The 20,103-nt window shown below is 48.4% G+C and overlaps 3 protein-coding genes across 6 annotated transcripts; 2 read left to right on the top strand and 1 right to left on the bottom strand.

Moving 5' to 3' along the window:
* Positions 1 to 278: 278 nt before the first annotated feature.
* LOC128274797 (calcium uptake protein 1 homolog, mitochondrial-like) lies at positions 279 to 17,851 on the top strand. 4 transcript variants are annotated; one of them, XM_053013106.1, is made up of 10 exons: positions 279 to 384; positions 469 to 820; positions 893 to 1,070; positions 1,505 to 1,664; positions 2,726 to 2,763; positions 5,587 to 5,701; positions 16,529 to 16,698; positions 16,824 to 17,065; positions 17,137 to 17,354; positions 17,421 to 17,851. In XM_053013106.1, exons 2-10 carry the CDS (start codon positions 498 to 500, stop codon positions 17,573 to 17,575), a joined length of 1,599 nt encoding a protein of 532 aa, XP_052869066.1. In that variant the 5' UTR covers positions 279 to 384; positions 469 to 497; the 3' UTR covers positions 17,576 to 17,851. The 4 variants fall into 4 exon arrangements, with proteins under 4 accessions (XP_052869066.1, XP_052869068.1, XP_052869065.1 ...); XM_053013108.1 differs by having other exon boundaries at positions 16,529 to 16,689; XM_053013105.1 differs by lacking the exon at positions 1,505 to 1,664 and adding an exon at positions 2,250 to 2,415.
* On the bottom strand, positions 8,104 to 10,709 carry LOC128274274 (carbohydrate sulfotransferase 11-like). The gene is made up of 5 exons (XM_053012410.1): positions 10,323 to 10,709; positions 8,998 to 9,394; positions 8,656 to 8,918; positions 8,304 to 8,587; positions 8,104 to 8,230 (listed from the first exon to the last, which is right to left on the bottom strand). The coding sequence occupies exons 1-5, from the start codon at positions 10,707 to 10,709 to the stop codon at positions 8,104 to 8,106; spliced, it is 1,458 nt and encodes a 485-aa protein (XP_052868370.1).
* Positions 17,852 to 18,096: 245 nt separating the features above from the next.
* On the top strand, positions 18,097 to 19,049 carry LOC128273670 (protein cornichon homolog 4). Its single transcript, XM_053011693.1, has 3 exons — positions 18,097 to 18,315; positions 18,404 to 18,726; positions 18,804 to 19,049. Exons 1-3 carry the CDS (start codon positions 18,241 to 18,243, stop codon positions 18,874 to 18,876), a joined length of 471 nt encoding a protein of 156 aa, XP_052867653.1. The 5' UTR covers positions 18,097 to 18,240; the 3' UTR covers positions 18,877 to 19,049.
* The last annotated feature ends 1,054 nt before the right edge of the window (positions 19,050 to 20,103 follow it).

Here is a 20,103-nt window from a genome sequence, read left to right on the forward strand (position 1 = left end):
GTGAGCGCGTGAGTGGTGAAAACAAAGTTTGGTTATGCATTTGAAAATGAAAATCGTTGTGCACCATCAGAACAATAGTTAGGGCGCATTCATTGGACACCTAAGTCCTTGATATATTAAAACCGTAAAAACCCCTGTTGAATCCCTTATCGATTTTCGTTTCAACAAGGGAATACTTAATCGCACGCGAACCGTGGTGAAAATCCCCTTTTCCTCTCTCTCTCTCTCTCTTTCGTGCGCTGTCAAATGTCAAATGGGATGTTTTCGTGTTTTCGTTGGTGGTGGTCTATTTTTAACGGTGCGAAAAATTGATTATTCGGTGGTTCCAGTATTGTGAGTTCGGGAAAAACGTGAACGTTTGGTTCCGGCACAAGTGTAGCGAAGGTGAATGGCGACAGATTACTAAGGCACCGAACGACGTACGCTTAAACGTTCCACTTTGTGTGTTTCGTGTATCTTTCTCCGTAGAACCCGCTGGGCGACCGTGCGGCCGGAAGATGGCCTGGCTACGGCAGGTTTGTAGTGTGCTGAATCGCAATGGTTTGCCACTGCCAGTGAAGGCCGTATCGTATCCGGGCCTCTGGGCAACCGAGTCGATCAATCACCGGAGGTTGCTTGCAAGCCTCGCCTCGGGCAAAGCAATAGTGCCGACCGGAAGTGATCGGATCCTGTCGTTCACGGATTGGCAGGACTCCAATCGACAGCGACGGAGAGGCTACAAAAACTTTGGTCATCAGCACGAGAAGGAACCGTTCATCACGAAGCTGTTCTACGTTTTTCTCTTCACCATGATCGTGTTGCCGTGTGTGGACTGGAAAAAGTAAGTTGGCCATTGTTGTGCCGAAACGGTTTGTGGCCCACACACTCTTACATCACTTTGCTCTATCGAAAGACTGAGGGGCGCCATCGGCTTGCCGAAAGTGGATGCCGATGCCGGCGTGGAGATGGGCAAGAAAGACGACCACAAGGAGCTGCAGCAGGACGACGAAGACGGCGACGGCGATGGTGAAGTGGATGCCCAGGGCCGGAAGAAGCCCCGTAAGGAAAAGATAGGTTTTCGCGATCGCAAGGTAATGGACCCCCGCTGTTGATGTCCGTGAAGTGAACTAATGTTTCCTAGACAGGATCAACTTCACTTTCTAGTCCCAAAATAGAAGAACCGTGTAAACATGATCTTCCGGATTGCGCTTTTATTATTTGACCCACTGTCATCGTTTTATTTTCTATGTACCCTCATCTTGTCGTCCGCCCTTTGGTCAACACTTTCAATACGCGTGTTCCCGTGACCTTTGCTGATGTATTATTTGCTTGACGCACGTTACGTTACGCTGCCACCATTTGTCGCCGAACACAATATCTCGCCAAACTGAAACCATATTCCATCCACAACACACCGTTGGGTTGCCAAAAATGCAAATATCAACCTACTGCATCCATGCACATGCACCTGCGCTCCGGCCTCGGCCTGTCAATGTGTTGCGATCGCGGTCCCCGGGCGGGGCAGATCATCGAGTACGAGAATCGAATGCGAACGTTCTCGACACCGGACAAGATCTTTCGGTACTTTGCCACCGTCAAGCTGCTTCACGGGGAATCGTCCACGGTCTATATGACACCGTACGACTTCCTGCGCGCAATCACCCCGGGAATGAAGCAACCGGATGGTAATGTTTTTCATCGTGCTTTTGCTGTGTTTTGTTCCTATTAATTGTGAAACCAAAGAACTCTGTCCGTCCGTTTCCGTGTCGACTAACCGTAGTCTAGGCATTCGTGTTTAATGACGACCCGGGTATCGGGTGGTACCGTGACTTTTGCGTGGTTTTCCGGGCTGAGGTGCTAACCATCAACCGTCGTCGTACGTTGCTTAGATAACTAATAACAAGTATTGAGTATCTTGTTGTGTTGTGGGCTTTTTAAACAACAGCTGCTTAATAACATCGCTTCGTGTTAGTTCGTTCTTTTATTTAGCTTAGATTCTTAACCAAGCATGTGTGGCAAACAAACGTGTCGTGTGTTTGGTGTTAAACTACAATGCCCCTTGATGTGAAGAATTAAAATCTTTCCCAAAATTATGATTTATCTTATGTACTTCTTTTCTTTTCTTCACCTATGATCAGTTTATTCATCATTCGATACACACACAAACACTTTAGTTACATTCGACACACTTTGCTCCTCAAATGCTCTAAGCTGACCCAAGTGCCCAAGCTCACACCAAGCCTCTTTGCGCCACCGTTGTTTTTTGCCAGATCATTGAGTATGAGAACCGCATCCGCCAGTACTCGACACCGGACAAAGTGTTCCGCTACTTTGCCACCATCCAAGCGCCGCAAGGCGCCGGGGAGAGCGTTGAGGTGTTCATGACTCCGATCGATTTCCTCACTAGCATGACACCGGGAATGAAGCAACCAGAGGGTATTATCGGAACTATTCTCGGTGTAGTAATAACACTTATTGCTCTATATTGCACGGGCTTTCGGGTTTTTTATTTTGGAAAACTCACACCGTTCCCTTGCGGACAGAAAAGTTTCTTCAATTTCTTATGTTTTATTTTTCTGGCGCCTTATTTTTCTCTGACGGGGATTGTAGGGGTAGTGCATGCTGCTTCGTAGTAGTTTCGTTAATGTGATGCCTTTATGATCGATAGTCTATCATACTAATTCTATTCCTATTTTTACTGTTCCCGAATCAATGCAACGGTGGCTGGATCATGGTGGCTGCGCAGGCCTAGGACTGGATCAATACAAGCGCTACGATTCGAAGGTAGGTGGCCTACATTTTGACTAACTTTTTACATGCGCACACACTCGACATACACTGATTTCCGGAAACTAAAAGCGCACACATACACGGATCACGTTACAACCTCCTCGTCCACCTTGTTTCTCACTCAGCCATCATATTGCATATTCTCTCGACAACTGTACTTCACTCTCTTCCGCGCCGGTTGTTACACTTACGTGCCGATCAGTGTTTTAAGCTCATCTTATGTCTATTCACCTTGCAAACAAACTCTTGCTCTATTGTTTTTCTCCCTCTCTCGCTCTTTCTTTCTCTCTGTCTCTCTCTTTCTCTCTCTGTTATGCAACAGCATCTTTTCCAGTTTGAATCACACTGAAATCAGATCACTTGATCACTTTTGAAGTTTTTCTCCAAAACCCTTTCCCCCGCGTTCGAATGACGGTTCTCCAGTTTTTCACACAAGCGCGCGGCTCGAAACTGTAGCTTTGATGTTTGTTACACACCTTCTTGGGACTTGCTGTCCTGTACTTCGTTGTGTACTCTTTTGGTTTGGTTTTCCGATCCTTCATTGTTTCGCCATTTCGCCACAACTAACTTAATTGGGTGATGGTTTATGTTTTTTCAATTCAATTCATGTATTTGTTTGCTTTCGATGTACTTTTGTACAGCATTGAAGAGACAGTTTATGCATTTTGTTCGTTTTGCTTTCTCCTCTTTCTCTTTCTCTCCGTGGTGAGGTTACGGAATAAGTAACGAAGTAACGGTTTTCATTAACTTTTTAACGCTTTCCTACTCGTGGTGGTATCGTTTTTGTTTGAACAGCTCATTTAGAATAGAGGGTCAGCCATTCATTCAAAAACTGTACGCTGTGACCCAATGGTAGACACTTTGATCCTTTAGAACGGACATCCACAACCGACGGGTTTTAGTACATCAACGTGCGCCATGCCAAAGTATCACCATTTACCGACCATAGGGCCCTAGTCTTTTGCGTTTACGTGTCACGAACATCTTCAATTTCGTTTCCTCTCTTTCTCATCTACCATCGGTCACTATCTATAACTAATCTATTGCTTTTGATGCTCAATCAATTCACTTTCGTGTACTTTCAGAGCGTTGAAGAGGTATTGCTAAATGGGCGTTTGAAAGCAAATGCCTTCAAACGATTCAAACAATAAACAAGCTTCCAAACGTTGAAACGAGCCAAAAGACCAAACCAAACAAGCCAGTATTTCCCCCTATATCTCTCTCACTCTCTCTCTCTCTCTTGCTGAAAAGCTCTGTTTTCTTCAGATCTTTGTCTATGGTTTAACTGTTTTGAACTCTTTTTGTCTATTTGAATGCTGTGATAGCTTTTCGTAAAACTTAACATAACTGTGTCTGCTGTGCGCTTGTGGTTGTGATTATTTGCCGTGTTTCCTTTCTTTTTCACAACACACTCAACACCAACAGTAGCTAACAAAACAATATTCCGTAACCAACAGCAGCAGCAGCAGCAGCAGCAAGCATTAGTATTAGTTTAAAGTGGTGTCTCTCAAATTTGGGAGCAAAATTTCGGTTGCTTCAAGCTAGTTTTAGAATAGAAGTTATCACAAGGCTTGTAGCTTTACATTTGGTGCATTTGTCGTGTGTTGAGAAAGCAATAGAAAACAGGTTTTGTTAAGCCACTGACAGTTAAGAGGTTGATTTGTATACTCAGTTACGATAATCCTTCCTTAACAATACAGAAATTAATGAAAGGGAGATCAAGGTTTTGTTGTGCACATGTTCAAATTTATCGTCAGCATCTCACACATTATTGCATGAGCTATTTTGCAGCTACTTGTTATCGTTCTCTCTCTCTTTCGGACTATCATAGGCACTGCTAACAGCTGCTACAAATTCTTACTTAACCTTATCACATCTTTTTCTGACTGTTATGACATTCTTAACATTAAAGCAATAGTTTTACAGTTCTCTTTCGGTAGTAACTTAACGCGGCTCACGATCGCTTAGCTTCTAGTCGCTCTATTCGCTGCACGCAGTAATGGCGCCGCCGGGCACGCTTGCTAGCGAGAATCAATCTTGACCGTTTTAGGAACGATCACCATCTCTACTCAAAAGCATTTTCCGCCAACGGCTCAACTGAACAGCCAAGTGTCCATTACATCCAAATTGTACGCGCATAAGCCAATTTGTCTCTAGATTACTAACAAAATGCTGCACCGTTTTCTCGATGGTTCGTGCTGTGTTGTTAGATGGAAATAGCGTTAACAAAACGGGGGAATGGCGCTCTAGAGCTCTGTCCCCCCTTGCCTAGTGTACGTTCGTTGGCTGTGTGTTTCCTGTTTCGTACTCTATTGCGTATGGCCACCTAGCGTACGAGCAGCACTCTCGGCGAGTTTGGCAACTGGCACTGTCCTTTGATGTTTCTGCCCTATCGTTCTGCTGCTGTGGGAAAGAAATTGGCCGTACCGTAAAATTGGGACGCTAATTTGGCCGCCTTTTGTGTTGAGCGAACGCAGCTCCACAAAATTCAAACTAGATTCAAACCCGCTCGCTATTTTGCACCGGACAAAATATGTGTCCTCCGTTGTTCCGTCAGCAGAACGGCAGAGAGATTTTGGGGAGATGTTCCTCATGTTCCCCAATTTCTGTTGTGATTCTCGCTTATGTTCCGACCTCCTCGTTTTTCCCGAGCAATATCGAGTTAAGATTGATTTGTTTCTGCTTCGCTTCCCATTACTATATCCCCGGTCCTTCCCCGGTTGCCTGCCCCGCCGCTCAGTAATGGCTAAAAACCTAGGTAACGATGGGTGACACGGAGGACTGCGCCACTAATGTCGGGATGTTTCGGTTTTACAGAGCGTGTCGACGCGCCTGGATCTGCACCTGGACAGCGACAGCATCTTCTACAAGCTGGGCGCCTACGGGTTGATCTCGTTCTCCGACTACATTTTTCTGCTGACCGTTCTGTCAAGTAAGTAGATCCCCTGGGCCAACCTACACCTGGATAGGGAACACCCGTGGCGCTGAATGCCTGGTGGCTGTTTTGGTTCTTTCTATTTCGATTGAAACACAGTATCAGAAAGTGCATACTTTTTCCGTATTTTATTTGCCTCAATTTTCTTCGGTCGGTTTGTGATAATATCGAAGGTACATTAGTTGACAAACGACAATGGGTCTACGAACAATAGTAATACGAGTCGAAGGATGGGATGCAGTTGTTAAATATCATTTCATTGTTTCAATTTACGTGTGGGTGTGTGTGTGTGTGTAAGCAATACAGATTCCGGATTTCAGGAAGCGATGGTCCATTTGCACCGTCGATTGCGGGTTGTCATCGGGTGTGTAAGAATGGTCGGTCTGTCGCTAGCACTCTTGGATGACGAAGCCTACTATTGAGTGACGTTTCCTTTTCTAAATGGTTTACTTAATGTGTACTTTCTTTTCGCTTTCCTACGCGGTACTGTGGGTGATAATTATCGAACGTTTTTTGAACGAACTGTCGTTTTGGTAATGTTGACAAATTTGTTTTGTCCTCTTTGAACGGTGATGCAATAGAGTTGAAACTGTATATTTTAGATCTAACCTTTAGAAGTAGTCACTAGCATCAATATTTGCTGTTTTAACTATGTTATTTTGTTATTATGTGGCTGCCTCCAGCTATCGTGTTGTGTTTCATGTTCGGTTTCGTTTCGAGGGCTGGCTGTCCATGTAAATTATTGAATCTTTTTCCAACTTTGTTCGATTCTCTTCGTGTAGGTGTGTGCTTCATACTGTTTTGTTTCTTGTTTCTTGTTTTTGTGCCTCGCTCTTTATCGCTCTCTGTTGTGTCTTTCGCTCGCGTCAAATTACGCCTATAGGAAAAGTAAAAACAGAAAACAGAAAACGGTAAACGGTGTTTGAGTCAAAATTTAGAATTTTGATTTGTTTTTCTTCCGAAAATGGTTAAATATCTTTATAAAAATTGTTCACAAAACTGTTTTTCATTTGCTATTTCGCTTGTGTTGCTTTTTTCGCTCCCTTGTTAGTCTCTTTATGTTGCTTGTACGTTCCACCTTCCAGCCTCTATCTAATCACTCATCGGCCCCCCAGTGTTCGCCCGGTCTTACTATTTTCAATATACTATTTTTAATTTTATTTCACGTTATACAATATATACGACATACACAGGTAACATCAAACAATTTTTTTTTCGTAAATCTTTATCCAATTTTTGTCATTTCTTCCGCGTTCCGGCTGCATACTAATGGAATTGCGATTGTGTAAATATTTTCCCTAGAGTTTGTCCCCATCCCGGACCACTTCCGTTCGGTTCTGGTCCGACTGTCTACTGATGCTTTTCCGCCGTTTTGTGGCTTTCACCTCGTCGAGCGGAGTCCATCCCGCCTATCTCTATATCCTACGATCATTATGTGCACAAAGATGTGTTCTCTCCTACTCTGCTAAAGGAGTATCGCCGGGCGGTTACAGCACACTGTCGCTAGCACCATGTCAACACACGCGGAACCCTTCATCATCCTGGCGAAGAAGATGCGCGAAGATTTGGTTTTTTCTAGTTCTCTCAGTTTTGGCACTTTGAAATCCCATCATCGCTGTTCGGCTGATGCGGCTTGTGAGCGGGCGTTGTCCATGTTCCTGTTGCAACGGAACGTCATTACGGAAGCTTTAAAAATGAATTGATGTCGTTTACCGGCTTTCCTTTTGCAATTTCTCGCCCGTGGCAGATTTCTTCACAGTACTACAAACCGATTTTCAAATCTACCATGTTAACCGTCTCGGGTGCTTCTAATTCCGGTGGTGAAACGTTCCAAATACGATTTCTTAAGCTCATTAAAGGGGAACAGAAAAGAAATCGTGCTCGTGTTTCTATCATCCTGTTGCGGCGGACGGTAGCAAACTGCGCTGCAAACGTAACAATCGAAACACAGTGCGTTAATGCCACTTATACATAACTATTTATGGTGGGATTAAGTCCTTGTACGGTCGGTTTCTGTATCATTAGCTACACCTGCCCGGGCCGGAGGCCGCATTCGCTGGATGAGCCACTGTTGGATGCCACTAGAGAAGGGTGTTTACTAAACAGCTATAGCTGATTCTTGTAATAACGCAGGTCGCAGGAAATGTACATGTTGCAAAAAACGGTCAGTAAAGTATCTCGAACGCGAATGGTATACGTTTGTATAATGGGAATATTCTTGGTGCGGTACACACCACTCTGTGGTGCCCAAAGGGTGCGCAAAATAACTCTCTACGAATCTCTATCGGTGCCGCCCGGATTGGCCCGCCCGGATGCGACCACTGCGACGATACGATCTACATTCACTGTCTGTCTTTTTAGTCTTTGTTTTTGCTTTCGGTGCGCGGCCCCAGAAACTGCTATCCGTAGTCGGGCGACTGAACGTAGCCGTAGTACTTGGTGCTGTTGTAGCCAAACAGCTCAAAGTCCAGCTGGTAGATTTCCAGCACGTCCGTCAGTAGCTTTTCGTCGATTTGGGCAAAGTATCTGCGAATGAAAAGTCAACAAACGAGAGGCTGGGTGATTTGCAGTTTGCCACGGATGGGGCCAGCGGGCGTACCTGGGAATCAAGTTCCGGGTGTCGCTCGTGGAACGATTCGTTATCCAGCGAGCCTTGTAGCGGGGCATCTTGTTGAGTAGCAGCGTTTCGAGGCCGGCCTGCCGGATGATGTACTCGCTGTCGCGCTGAAATGTCTCCATTTTGGCAATCAGCGTGAAGTTGATGCTGCACGGTGTACAGAACGAGTACACCGGGCTCCAGTGCTCGTCGAAGCGGCCCCCCGACCGATAGTGGCTCACGAGAAACTCGAGAAACTCCCGGAACGTGGGACCGTGCGGTGTTTTCTGTTTTCCGGCAAAGAAGAACGGGAATGTAAACACACACGGCTGCCTCGGAACTCAGTCTGCCGTACCTGTGAGCCCTTGAGTGGGTTTGCTTTCCGGAACTTTTTCACAATCTGCTCCCCGAGCAGCTTGTAGTACTTGTTCCGGCATCCTTCCAGCTTGTTCCGATACGCCGAAAGCAGCCGCTCGAACGGTTCCCGCACGATCAGGAACGAGATCGTGTTGGAAATGTAGTCGTTCAGCTCGTTGGTGGTGGGCCGCGGAAAACGCTTCCGGGCCAGATCGATGGGCGAAGCCTTGGTACGCTGTAGGTACTGCACACTGTAACCACCTAGGATACGAGGACACACACACACACACAGATGAGGGTATGATAATTTCCGATTGCCGGGTACGCGCGCGATACCTACCGAGTATGTTGAAGTAGTACATCCAGGTGCTGCTGGCCGCTTTGAAAATGTTACACCACGCGATCCCGTGGCCGGGTGAGATGAAGAACTCCCACGCGTTCGGTGGGTACTTGCCGATGATCCGATGCTCGGCACACACGTTCCACAGCATCATGCGTCGCTCGTTAAAGTCCGTCTCGGCGGCCGCGTTCATCTCGTCCGAGTACTCGTAGACCGGGTTCAACGTGGACTGATTGCCACCGGCCGGTGCCGGCCGACCACCGTGCGTTCCTTCCTTCACGTCCGGTTGCAACGGCGGTGGGAACGGACGCTGCTGTTTACTGTTGCCCGCTTTGGCAAACCGACGGCCCTCGGCGCCCGCCACACTGTTGTGTTTCGCCCTCTCGTTCCGCTTACTCTGGCAGAGGGCATGGGTGAAAAGAAAGCAAGAAAAGTGGCAAAAATCCATCAACTTTTCATCGCGCCCGCCACACGGACTCCGGTGGCCGGTGGCCGGTGGCCGGTGGCCGGTGTCCGGTTTTGCATTTTCATTGCAAACGGCGCGCCACACTGGAGACGCGTCCTCGATGATGGTTGCTTGAATGATAGTGGTGAACGCTACGCCTTCTTCGATCGCCCCATTGCTTCTCGTGGTGTGTGTGTGCAGTTTGTCTATTATTCATTACCACGATTCGCAACTATCCACTTTCTCCGCCAATCATTCACTACTCCCGGTTCCGGCGGGTGGCCACTGATTAAGGGAGAAATGATAAGCGAAGTGGTTGGCTCCGATGGACAAGAATACGCATTTGAATATTTAACGAGCGCCCGTACCCTTTTCGGGTCTCCCCCCTTATTACTTTACAACCGTGAAGCGGACGTCCTGCCCCATCGGATGTCCATCAGGTTGCTCCTTTGAGGGGCAATAACGGGCATTATGTCCGAGCTCGCTTCTTTCCTATCAGCGCTCCCCGCTGATCGTCCGAACATCGGAGAGTCCATTATAGTCATAACCTCCCCATAGGGGGGCGGTCCGCATCAACGCTTGATTTCCGCAGGGAGTGACCAGGGCAGGGCAGAGGAGTACAGGTAAACGGGGCACGTTTACTGTAAAATATGTCGTCTATGAGGCACACGCTTGAATGTATTATTTAATAGAGTTTAGCTACCCGTCCGACCCCCCGCCGTGTGTAAGGCAAAAATTGTTTCGGAAGGAGCAAATGGCGGAAATATATGGGTCACCTTTCTCGGGGGCCCGGGTCTGCAAGAATGGGAATTTATTTACATAATAAATACTGCCACCTGTCGCGGTGGCGGTGGCGGGCTACGGACCGTCCCCCACTTACCATCATTGTTTCCTGCCTGCCGCCGATGGTCCGTTGCGAGAGGACGGCGGCAAACGATGGCACCGCCGATGACGACGCGAACGGAGAGGATCCCGATCCCGCGGAGGAGGACGCAGCTGAGGACGACGAGGAAGCGGTCAAGGCGCTCATCGATTCCCGTAGTAGCAGCATAAAGTACAGCCCGAACACCACCACGAGGACGGCAATCTTCAGACACAAATAGCACCGCCGTTTGCTAAGCTTTACCGGAAGTAGCAGTGAGCTCATTTTCCGCAACCGTTGCTTGTCACTGCCACCCGACGGGCCGCCGCCGACCACCGTTCCGCCGCCGGTGCCAGTCCCGAGAATGGGAGAGCCCACCATCAGGAAGGGTGATTTGTGGTACATTTTCTGTTTGATGTCGACGCACCAGTTGATGCACCTAACTCTTGCACCACCCGGTGCACATCCGCTCGGTGAATCCGACTGTGATAGACGTTTTTTTTGCTGCGCGCTAATGGCACGACTCGCTGTGACACTCCGATAGCACTTGGTTCACATCATCATGTAACCGCCACTCCGGGATTTCGGTAGACCGGTTCTGTAACTAGTACAAAGCACAATAAGTAGTCAGCAACCATCGCCTGGTGGTACTTGGTGCGCCAGTAATTGAATCATTAAAAATACTCCGACCGCGCGACTGATGATATCAGCCGCCCAGGGACGGACTCGTTGTTGTCCGCTCTCGTTAAGGGATTTGTTTTAAGGGTTTGTTTGCATTTCATTGGTGGTTTTTTTTGTTGGTGTCTGCCCCTTTTTTCCCACTATGTCACACACAAAACCCAGTTCCCTAGGCCCCGGAAATGGATGGGCCGAACGGGCGAAGATACCGGTGTGTGTTAGTGAGCCTCATATTGTAATCACTTGTCGCGCCGTTGTCGGTGTGCTCCGCAAGCCCCCGACCCGAAAGTGGCCACGAAGAAGCAAGGAGGACACACACCAAAGCGTGAAGAGGAGCGCGCTTCTGGTGGATCACAACTTGGAATTGAGTTCGGCTTGCGTGTGCTCCTTTTGCTTACTCTTGCTGCCCGGGGTTTGTTTGCGAACGGCAAACCGTGTTAATTGGACGGAGTATTAACGGAACACGAAACAACACTATCTTGCTGCTGCCGGGGGGGCGGGCTGGTGCTACGGGGCCGGGACAGGACTCACAAACTTCACCATGGTACTATTCTATGGCCTATGCCCACCGTCCCAAATCCGTGCCTTTTGCACGAGGGAATATTAAGCAGTAAAAACGGAATTGCCTTCTGCTGCTCTGGAAGACAATCGAAAGCACAAACAGAGGCGAATTCTGCTCGGGTTCCTTGGACTGTCACAGAGTTCACGTTAACTTCACCATTCGGTTCCTCGTTTGCGAGGTTCCCAGCAGGCAACGGAACTCCACGTTTGTAATTAGTGATTCATTCCGTTGGGCCACTCGCTGCACTGCACGACAATTAAGCGCATTTCCTTCGTTGCGTTGAGCCTGAAAACGCACACACGACCGCGTGGACAGCCAACGGCAACACTGAGCTTTTCGGACCTCCGAGGTTCCGAAGAATTTGCGACGAGCAGCACCTCTGGAGGCTTACCGAAACAGAAACAGCACCACAGGAGGACCAGAGTGCCACGCCACCTTGTTGAATGCAGCAGGACCGAAGTTCAAGTGTTCGAACCTGCTCGAGTGGCCGCGCTGTGACGGATATCGGACCGTCGGTTTTGCAATTTGCGTACCGCACACACTATACCGAGAGCCCCAGAAAGGCACCAACACCACTACGGAGCCGGAGCGGCCTGGCAGGAGCCGAACCGCGCGGACACCAGGAGCCGAACCGGGCCCGACAAAGAGTGCGCTGGCTGACGGCATTTCACCAACACACCGCCACACGACGGAAAGGACGACGAGCGCGCGTGTATTTGGTGTGCATCGCCTGCTCCGCTCCGCGCGTTGTGATGCGAATCTCTCGGCAACCGCAAGGACCACCCGATTGGGGCGAGCGCATATCAACACAAAACCAGAAGCAAAACATTACAAAATCGCACAACGGGTGTCCTTTTTGTGTCACAGTATTGGTCACGGCGTTTCTGATAAGTAACGGCGCGGAGCTACACGGTGTTCGTAGAACCGGAGCGTACAGTTGCGGCTGTGTGAGTCGAAGCGATAAAGAGATACAACCAAAAGTTTTCGGAATCACTTTCGCTACGACCCTGTGCGATGTGCCAAAGCTTCTTTACTCCTTTTGCATTGTCCTTTCTTTTTGGCTAGCGCGGCGAGGCGAGTACCGTTTGGGTTTGGGGCGTTTGATGGCTTGATGGCAGCTTGTACACTTGCCCGGTTCCAGCAGTCGGAGATAATGTACAGCCACGGCTAGTTGGCACTTTGGCGCCACTTTCCCGGTTCGACCGCGGTGTGACCGCGAACGGTCGGGAAAGGCCGCAAAAGGCGACGACGCCGAGCGTATCGAACCGCGTTCCGTACTCGTCGAAACGTTCACTTTCGATCACTTTCGGGTTTTCCCCGGGACGTCGAGTCGGACCGGCACCACTCCGGCGACCACACCGCACTTTCTGTGGACTTTTGCGTTGGCACCGATCCAGCACATGAACGTATCATAAATTATCGGCTCGGTTTGCAGTCTCCCTCTCGGTTCGCTCTGATGGCAGCGGCCTCCGGGGATCGGTTGGCCTCCGGCATTGTTTTAAGTATTCATCCCGCGATGAAACCCAACTATCATGCTCGTGACGATTGGTGCCTCTTTCTCCTACTCCTCGGGGAATTGGTGTGGCTATTTTTGGACGAGGATTTGTTGTTGAAAAACCTGCGTCAAGCGGCTCTCCACGGTCGCCACGGACCCAATGAGGTTGATGATGAGCGGTTTTAAAGGTTGTGCCGTGTGTGTGTTTGTGTGCCGGGTGGCCCTCCCATTCTATCGACGGGATTTGATCTAATTAGAAAGGATTTGCATGTTCCAGCTGTCAGCGCGCGGGAACTCCGGGTGGGTCGGGTGCCCGATCAATTTAATAGAGCTTGCCCTTTCGTGCGAACATAAATTGCACCGCTCCCATAAACAATCGTCGAAGAATCGGCTGGTGGGTCTAATAATCAACAGAACCGGGGGGCGCTAAAATTAGCTACTTTAATTAAGTTCGATCATCCTTCGGCGGTGCGGCGTTCGGAGTGCGCGTTTCACATGCATCTGCTCGCGACTGATAACGGATGGCAAGCGGAGCGAAGGAGGGACGCAAAACCAATTCCCGGAATGGGTTTTAGTTGTGTTACGCGTTTAGTGAAAATCAATTTCGCTTCGCAGCAGTCCTTGTCGCTTTTAAGACAGATTAATTTTCAAGCTGGAAACGTCTTGGAACGGCAATCGTTTCGGGGCCAACATTGCGTGCCTAGTTATTGCAAAAGTATTATTGAACTTAATTGGTTGAGAAAAGAGCCTTGAAAGGCCAATATTTGTATTTTTTTTGTTACTGGTAAAAAGGTGGTATAAACAGTGGTTCCGTTAATTTTATGACGGCGTCATACCAATCTAGCAGCCATTGGATGCATTTTGCATCTTTTGACTAGTTGTTACTGACCGTCATCATCACTCCGAGGATGTGATAAATTTTTCGCATCGCAATACACTGAATTAAATCGATAAAAGCTTAATAAAAGCTTAGCTGTTTTGTTCATTTTTTTATATTTTAGACCATCTACAGCTCCATTTGTTCCGGTTAATTTACTACCGAACTTAAAGTAAAAGCTGTTAATAGACACATAGATCACCGCCAGCTACTCGGGAACATTTTCGTCCCCACGTGTTCTACTTCCACGCTCTACCATGCGCCTCCTTTCGCAGCGGTCACATTGTGATTGTGACTTGCGCAAATTCCTAGAAGTTTCGCACAGCACTGAGACCGCATAGTGGTGTGTCATCATTAAAAGCGCCAAAGGAATTGCATCTACGTTTTGTTCCATCTCCTTTTGGTCGCTGGCCGGCTGACTGATGACGAGGATGATGATGTTAGTTGGTACTTTTGTTTGTTTAGTTTTGTGTCCCCAAATCCAATCTGTGTCCGGCTACAGCCGTTCTTCTGGCTTTGCTATGGGTTTCCTGATGTGCCCCGTAAAAAAGGAACAAAAACCTACTCTAGAATGACGTATGTCCTTTAAGAGAGCAAGCCGGGCAGAAAGAGAGGATAACAGTGACAGAGAAGGAGATAGAGAAAGAGAGAAAGAGAAGCAGAGAGTATTCGTGTGGTAGTCACCAGCTGGTGGTTGTTCCGTAGAAGATTCTGCAAACGCTCAGTAGCTTTCAATTGCATTCTTATCAAACTTAAAAGCTCTCTCCGTCGGAAGATGGTTACACGCACACAAGGGCACGGGCACATCCTTTGGGAAGAATCTGTTCGACGCGCTCTCGCCCTAACAGGTTGGTGTGCAGTCACACACACACACACTGTCGATGGTTGGAAACGAACCTTCTCGGCGTATCACGTTGTTGATGTTTTTGTTGGCCGTGCCTTTGCTAACATTTTCTGTTCCGTTTGTTGGCCGCTTCCTAGAAACGGAACTCAGTGCCCGTGGCGAATGTCAGCACTTCTTCTTTGTCCCGTTCTGATGCATTCGCTGTTGGTGCTGGATTTTTTGCATTCCCCACCCGCCAGTGGATTGCCGCCACCATGGCCGGCACCGACCGAACGACTACATTTTAATGGGCCACGAAGACGGTTTCCACCACGCCTCGGAAGCGGCTTTCCGTGTACCTCCCCTCCCTAAGTGCCCCTTGTAAATGTGTTTCGATTAACCGAGAAGTCCTTGGAGAAAAGAAACCCGGAAACAGGAAGCCACTAGCATGCTCGTCCTGGCGTGGCGGTTGCCTGTTAGTTTCGCGACCCGAGCGGAAGTCGTATGACGTGCCGGGCCGGGCCGGGTGTCCTTAAAAAGGATCCAAAAATAGAACCGTTTCACGGTGCAAACACGGTGCCTCCGCGAAGCAAGTAGACAGGAGGAACCAACATATCCTTTTCCTTTACCATAGAACCACAGTTCTTCGTTGGTTTTTTTGCGCGCCCGAAGGACATTTTTGTCCACAAGGTTTCACCACGCTCACTCGCGGCGTTGATTCGTCTTTTAGTTTTTGCGCCGTGGCAATGGACGGCACCCGGTCTTTACTTGCATCCGGAGCGGGTCGGATGCTTTTATTTTTACACTGACACACAGAGAGTGGTGTGCCACTTTGGACGATGGACACTGTTTTCGTCACTGAAAACCGCGCGATGCTTTTAGTGGGAAAGCGGAAAATTGTTTTTCTGCCGAACTGGCCGAGAACTGGCTGGCTGGCTCGTTGGCGGTTGTTGGCACAAAAATTAGGGCACACTCAATTTTATGCATGAACGGGACCGCGGGTAAAACAGAAACCTGATCTGCAGGACCGACCAGCCTTGCAGAGGGCAGGAACAGGTGGCATGATTTGGCTTTTTGGCGATTGAATTCGACGGACGAAGGTTCCCGGTCACTATCCGCGCGCACACGTACATAGCAGCGGGCTCCGGAATTGCCTCGGCCAACGGAAGGAGTAAAGATGAGACAATTTCCTGTTGCCTTCTAGGGCGCAGCGCTACGGGGCGCTAGTTAGAAGGTTATTTTTGTTTCGCTCTTTTCCCGCCATTTTTTGTTCGGCTGTCCACTATCTATACCACACCGCGAGTTGCACAGCGGATTTGGCGCGACGTTCAGGATTTATGAGGGAAGCTTTTCTCGGTGGCGCGCAGAGCTGAAGGAAATGAGGCCATTTTCGACCCATTTCGAAATTGCGGATAGGTTCTCAACAGACCCGTACGCGATGGCCTGTGCTTGGTTTCGAAAATATGGAAGAACTATTGCTTTAATAATTTCCCCAAAGTTTTATCAGCACACTGGACAAAAAGGTACTTAAAGCAGGGTTTCAAATCAAAAATAAATATCATTGTCTTGAATCGTTTATTCAGTTTTGCTGTTTTCGTTGAATGTAGAGTATTGTTTAATAGATAAAAAAATTGCATAATGTTGGACCTTTTTTGAAAATCGTCTTCATATTTTCCTAGTTAACCTGTACTGTTATTTAGACCAGCCTACGCTGGCCGCTTCCTCTTCAATGGTGATTACTAAACGGCGCCGTCTTCCCCTGTCTCTTCGTGCCCTCTTTTTTTCGCAGCGTCCCGGCGACACTTTGAGATAGCTTTCCGGATGTTTGACCTGAACGGGGACGGTGATGTCGACAGTGAAGAGTTTGAAAAGGTCGCCAATCTGATCCGGCAGCAAACTAGTATTGGTAACAGACACAGAGATCATGCAAATACGGGCAACACGTTTAAAGTAAAAAAAGTAATTTCACTCTCCAAAAGATTGATGCTGAATTAATGCTCCTCTTTTTATTTTCTTTTGCTTTCCTTGATTTCCGTTCCGGCCGGTTCGGTTCCGCCATTTTCGGTTGTTCGCTATTATCACAGGGTGTCAACTCGGCACTGACGACCTACTTCTTTGGGCCGAAAAACGATGAAAAGCTGACGATCGAGAAGTTTCTGGACTTTCAGCAGCAACTGCAGCGCGAAATTTTGACCCTCGAGTTTATGCGCAAAAATCCGGACGAAAACGGTAACATCAGTGAGGCCGACTTTGCCGAGCTCCTGCTGGCGTACGCCGGCTACCCGCAGAAGAAGAAGGTGAAGAAGATCAAGCGCGTCAAGAAGAGGTTAGATGGCAATTCGAGGCGAATTGGAAAACATTTGTCTCTCATTTATGTGTCTATTTTTCTACTTACAGGTTCCGTGATCATGGTTCCGGCATTTCAAAGGAGGACTATTTGAACTTTTTCCACTTTCTGAACAACATCAACGACGTTGACACGGCACTAACGTTTTACCACATTGCCGGCGCTTCGATTGATCAGGCCACACTGAAGCACGTTGCCAAAACGGTTGCGCTGGTCGAGCTTTCCGATCACGTGATCGACGTAGTTTTTACGATCTTTGACGAAAACAGTAAGTACAGTAAGCTGAGCTGAGTCCCATTTGGGGAGGGAACTAATTCAATTGTTCTCTGTGCAGTGGACGGACAGCTGAGTAATCGCGAGTTTGTGGCAGTGATGAAAAACCGTCTGCTACGGGGGCTGGAGAAACCGAAGGATACCGGTTTCGTGAAGCTGATGCACTCGATTCTGAAGTGCGCAAAAGACACCAAACCCGTTCTTCTAGATCTGTAAACGAAATCTTCTTTAGCAATTCTTTTAGCATTCGCCTAGTTCGAAGAAACCCCTCAAGTCAATCAAATACAGGTAGAGAGCGATCTTGCCCGGGACCTATATGTGTTACCTATCGATAAGTTTTTCTTAATTTTAAATACAGTCAACAAAGTGTTTGTGAAAGTCCTGCGAGGGCCATCTTGTAAGAGCCATAACCAACCTTGACGCTTGTTATTCGCTTCTCAATTTCTCCATTTCCAGTTTGTAACTAATCCAGAAATGTCATCTCAATGAATCTTGTTGCGAAAATAAATGTTCGATAATTGTTGTAACTGGTGTGTGCTTCTGTACCGTATTGTTGTATAAATTTTAAATTTTATCACCCATTTCATTTCACGGTGTACGGGTTTGTTGACATTTTCTGTGACGTAAGTGACGTCACTCACGTCACAGAAAATGTGTTTCAGTTCGCGTGCGCGCCAGTTTCTTTTTTTTTTGGTTTCCTTGCCGAAATTGTTTATCTGTCAAACTGGGGACGCACGGAGACCGAAAAAGTGGTCCGCCAGCTACACATTTCTTCCTTAAAAGTACAGGTCTTCCAAACATGAACGAGGGACAGTTTGGTTGCTAGCTCCGGAGCGATCGTGTGGTTCTGTTCGGTGTGCGCGAACTATTCGCATAGAGAAATGTTCCCTGAAACGCTGGTTTTTGCCCTGGCCCTGCTCATCACGGGCGCGATACTGTTTCTGCTGATCTACTTCGTATCCTTTTCAAACAAACCTTTTCACTCTTGGTCCGCGGTCCGCTCCGCGAAGTAAGTGGTATTTCCTTAACTTCGTGTCTCCGTAGCTGATTATACTGTCCGATTTGGAATGCGATTACCTCAACGCTCAGCAGTGCTGCTCGAAGCTCAACTTTTGGTCCATCCCGAAGCTGGCCGGCCACGGGTTCCTGGCCTTCCTGCTGCTCATGCACGGCAACTGGATTCTCTGTCTGCTGAACCTTCCGATGATCGGATGGCTGGTGTACGAGCAGTACAAGGTGCCGGCCGGTAACATTGGCGTGTACGATCCGGCCGAGATCCACAACCGTGGGATGGTGAAGAAACACCTACGGGACACCATGATCGGACTGGGGTTTTATTTGATTATCTTCTTCATCTATCTGTACTGGTAAGGGCTCTGGTGTCGCAACACCTTATTCACGGAAAGAAAACTTCTGATTTACTTTCTGTTTTGTTTCTTTCCAGTATGATAATTGCCTTATTGAAAGGCGATCCAATAAAGCGTCACGAGGAAGAGGAAATCATAACGGAGTTCTAGGCGCTTCAAGGAGCTGGTTTTCGAAGACGACTAAATTCGATACGGACGACCCGTATCGTAAACTGCTCAATGCCTCTAGCCCCTCTTCCGTAGCATGTAGCGCCAGCAATGACATTTTTCTAGTAGCCGAGCATAAGAACGTTAGCCAAAGATTTTCCGAAGTTTTAAGCTTAAGGACGTTTGAATTAAAATAAAGTCACCCTTAGATTTACTTTTAGCGCGCCTATTATACTACCCCAACTCGCATGTCCTCGTGGGAATCGCAACTAGGAGCGACTGCCACTTGCCCGGTGTGTGTTTCTCGCGAGAAAGAATGAGAACGGTGAGCGAGTGCGATCAAGGCGGTTCGTCAGGTTTAGTTGGACATTCTTCGTAGAAATTGCTCTCCGATTCCGCACGAGAAACCATCTCCGGGCCCCGAATCTTACGATGCATTTATTTTTTTCTCCCTGTTGGGTTCCCATAGTGCGAGGAATCTGGATCGGATCTTTTCGATTCTCTCGTAGTCTCTCTCTCTTGCGCTGACCTGCGCTCTCACGCAAAGCCCGTGCGCTCTCGCGCCACAGTTGGGGGCAGGCTGCGTGTGTTTTGCGCTCCGCGGAACAGCTCAGAGTTCACCGTTTACTTCAGTCGGGTGGTCACGCGTACCGTATCCGTTTTTTTTCGGGCGTCGGGCGAATCACTACTAAAAATCGCGGAGGGCGGCAGAGGGTCGCCCGTTTGTTGCAACACACCCTTCTTCTTCCTGCTGCGGTCACTCCGTATCTGGTCTGGTCCATCCAGTTGCACCGTCCGCTGGCGTGCTTTCGCGCGAATGACCGCGATTTGAAAAAAGTGAGTGCATTATGGGGGGCGAGTGTGCGTTGGCAGGCCCCCATCCCCACCAGGTCACCGTGGCCGGGGCTGGAACGACCAACCGGCGGGCAACGGGACAGAAAACAAGCCAAACAATAATATTGACGGGACCCTGCAGGCGATAGCTAGGTTCGCCCAGGTTAAGTATTCGTGTTCGCGGTGAAATCATTGCTTCCACTGGGGCAGCTTCTTTATGTCGGATGCTTTGGGGCAGCGAGCGAGCGAGTGGCTGTCCTCGATCCGGGCGCTGCCGTTGTCAGGTGATGATGCTCAATTTTTGCGTGCAACGCAGAGAGATGTTGGTGCGATTCGTAGTTCCCCGGGTCCCCCCTCCGGGAATTCGGTAACCGCTCCACCGAATGCGCTGAAGAC

Source organism: Anopheles cruzii, chromosome 3, assembly GCF_943734635.1.
Source record: "Anopheles cruzii chromosome 3, idAnoCruzAS_RS32_06, whole genome shotgun sequence".
NCBI lineage: Eukaryota > Metazoa > Arthropoda > Insecta > Diptera > Culicidae > Anopheles > Anopheles cruzii.

What these genes read in the sequence shown, in the direction of transcription:
- LOC128274797 (XM_053013105.1), top strand. Translation starts at nt 498, where the DNA reads ATGGCCTGGCTACGGCAGGTTTGTAGTGTGCTGAATCGCAATGGTTTG. An exon ending in ACACGTTTAAAGTAAAAAAA is followed by an intron (nt 16,699 to 16,823) that starts GTAATTTCACTC and finishes CTATTATCACAG; the next exon opens with GGTGTCAACTCGGCACTGAC. An exon ending in ATCAAGCGCGTCAAGAAGAG is followed by an intron (nt 17,066 to 17,136) that starts GTTAGATGGCAA and finishes TTCTACTTACAG; the next exon opens with GTTCCGTGATCATGGTTCCG.
- LOC128274274 (XM_053012410.1), bottom strand. Translation starts at nt 10,709, where the DNA reads ATGTACCACAAATCACCCTTCCTGATGGTGGGCTCTCCCATTCTCGGG. An exon ending in ACCCACTCAAGGGCTCACAG is followed by an intron (nt 8,588 to 8,655) that starts GTACGGCAGACT and finishes GCCGGAAAACAG; the next exon opens with AAAACACCGCACGGTCCCAC. An exon ending in ACCCGGAACTTGATTCCCAG is followed by an intron (nt 8,231 to 8,303) that starts GTACGCCCGCTG and finishes TTTCATTCGCAG; the next exon opens with ATACTTTGCCCAAATCGACG.
- LOC128273670 (XM_053011693.1), top strand. Translation starts at nt 18,241, where the DNA reads ATGTTCCCTGAAACGCTGGTTTTTGCCCTGGCCCTGCTCATCACGGGC. An exon ending in TGTTTCTGCTGATCTACTTC is followed by an intron (nt 18,316 to 18,403) that starts GTATCCTTTTCA and finishes GTGTCTCCGTAG; the next exon opens with CTGATTATACTGTCCGATTT. An exon ending in TTCTTCATCTATCTGTACTG is followed by an intron (nt 18,727 to 18,803) that starts GTAAGGGCTCTG and finishes GTTTCTTTCCAG; the next exon opens with TATGATAATTGCCTTATTGA.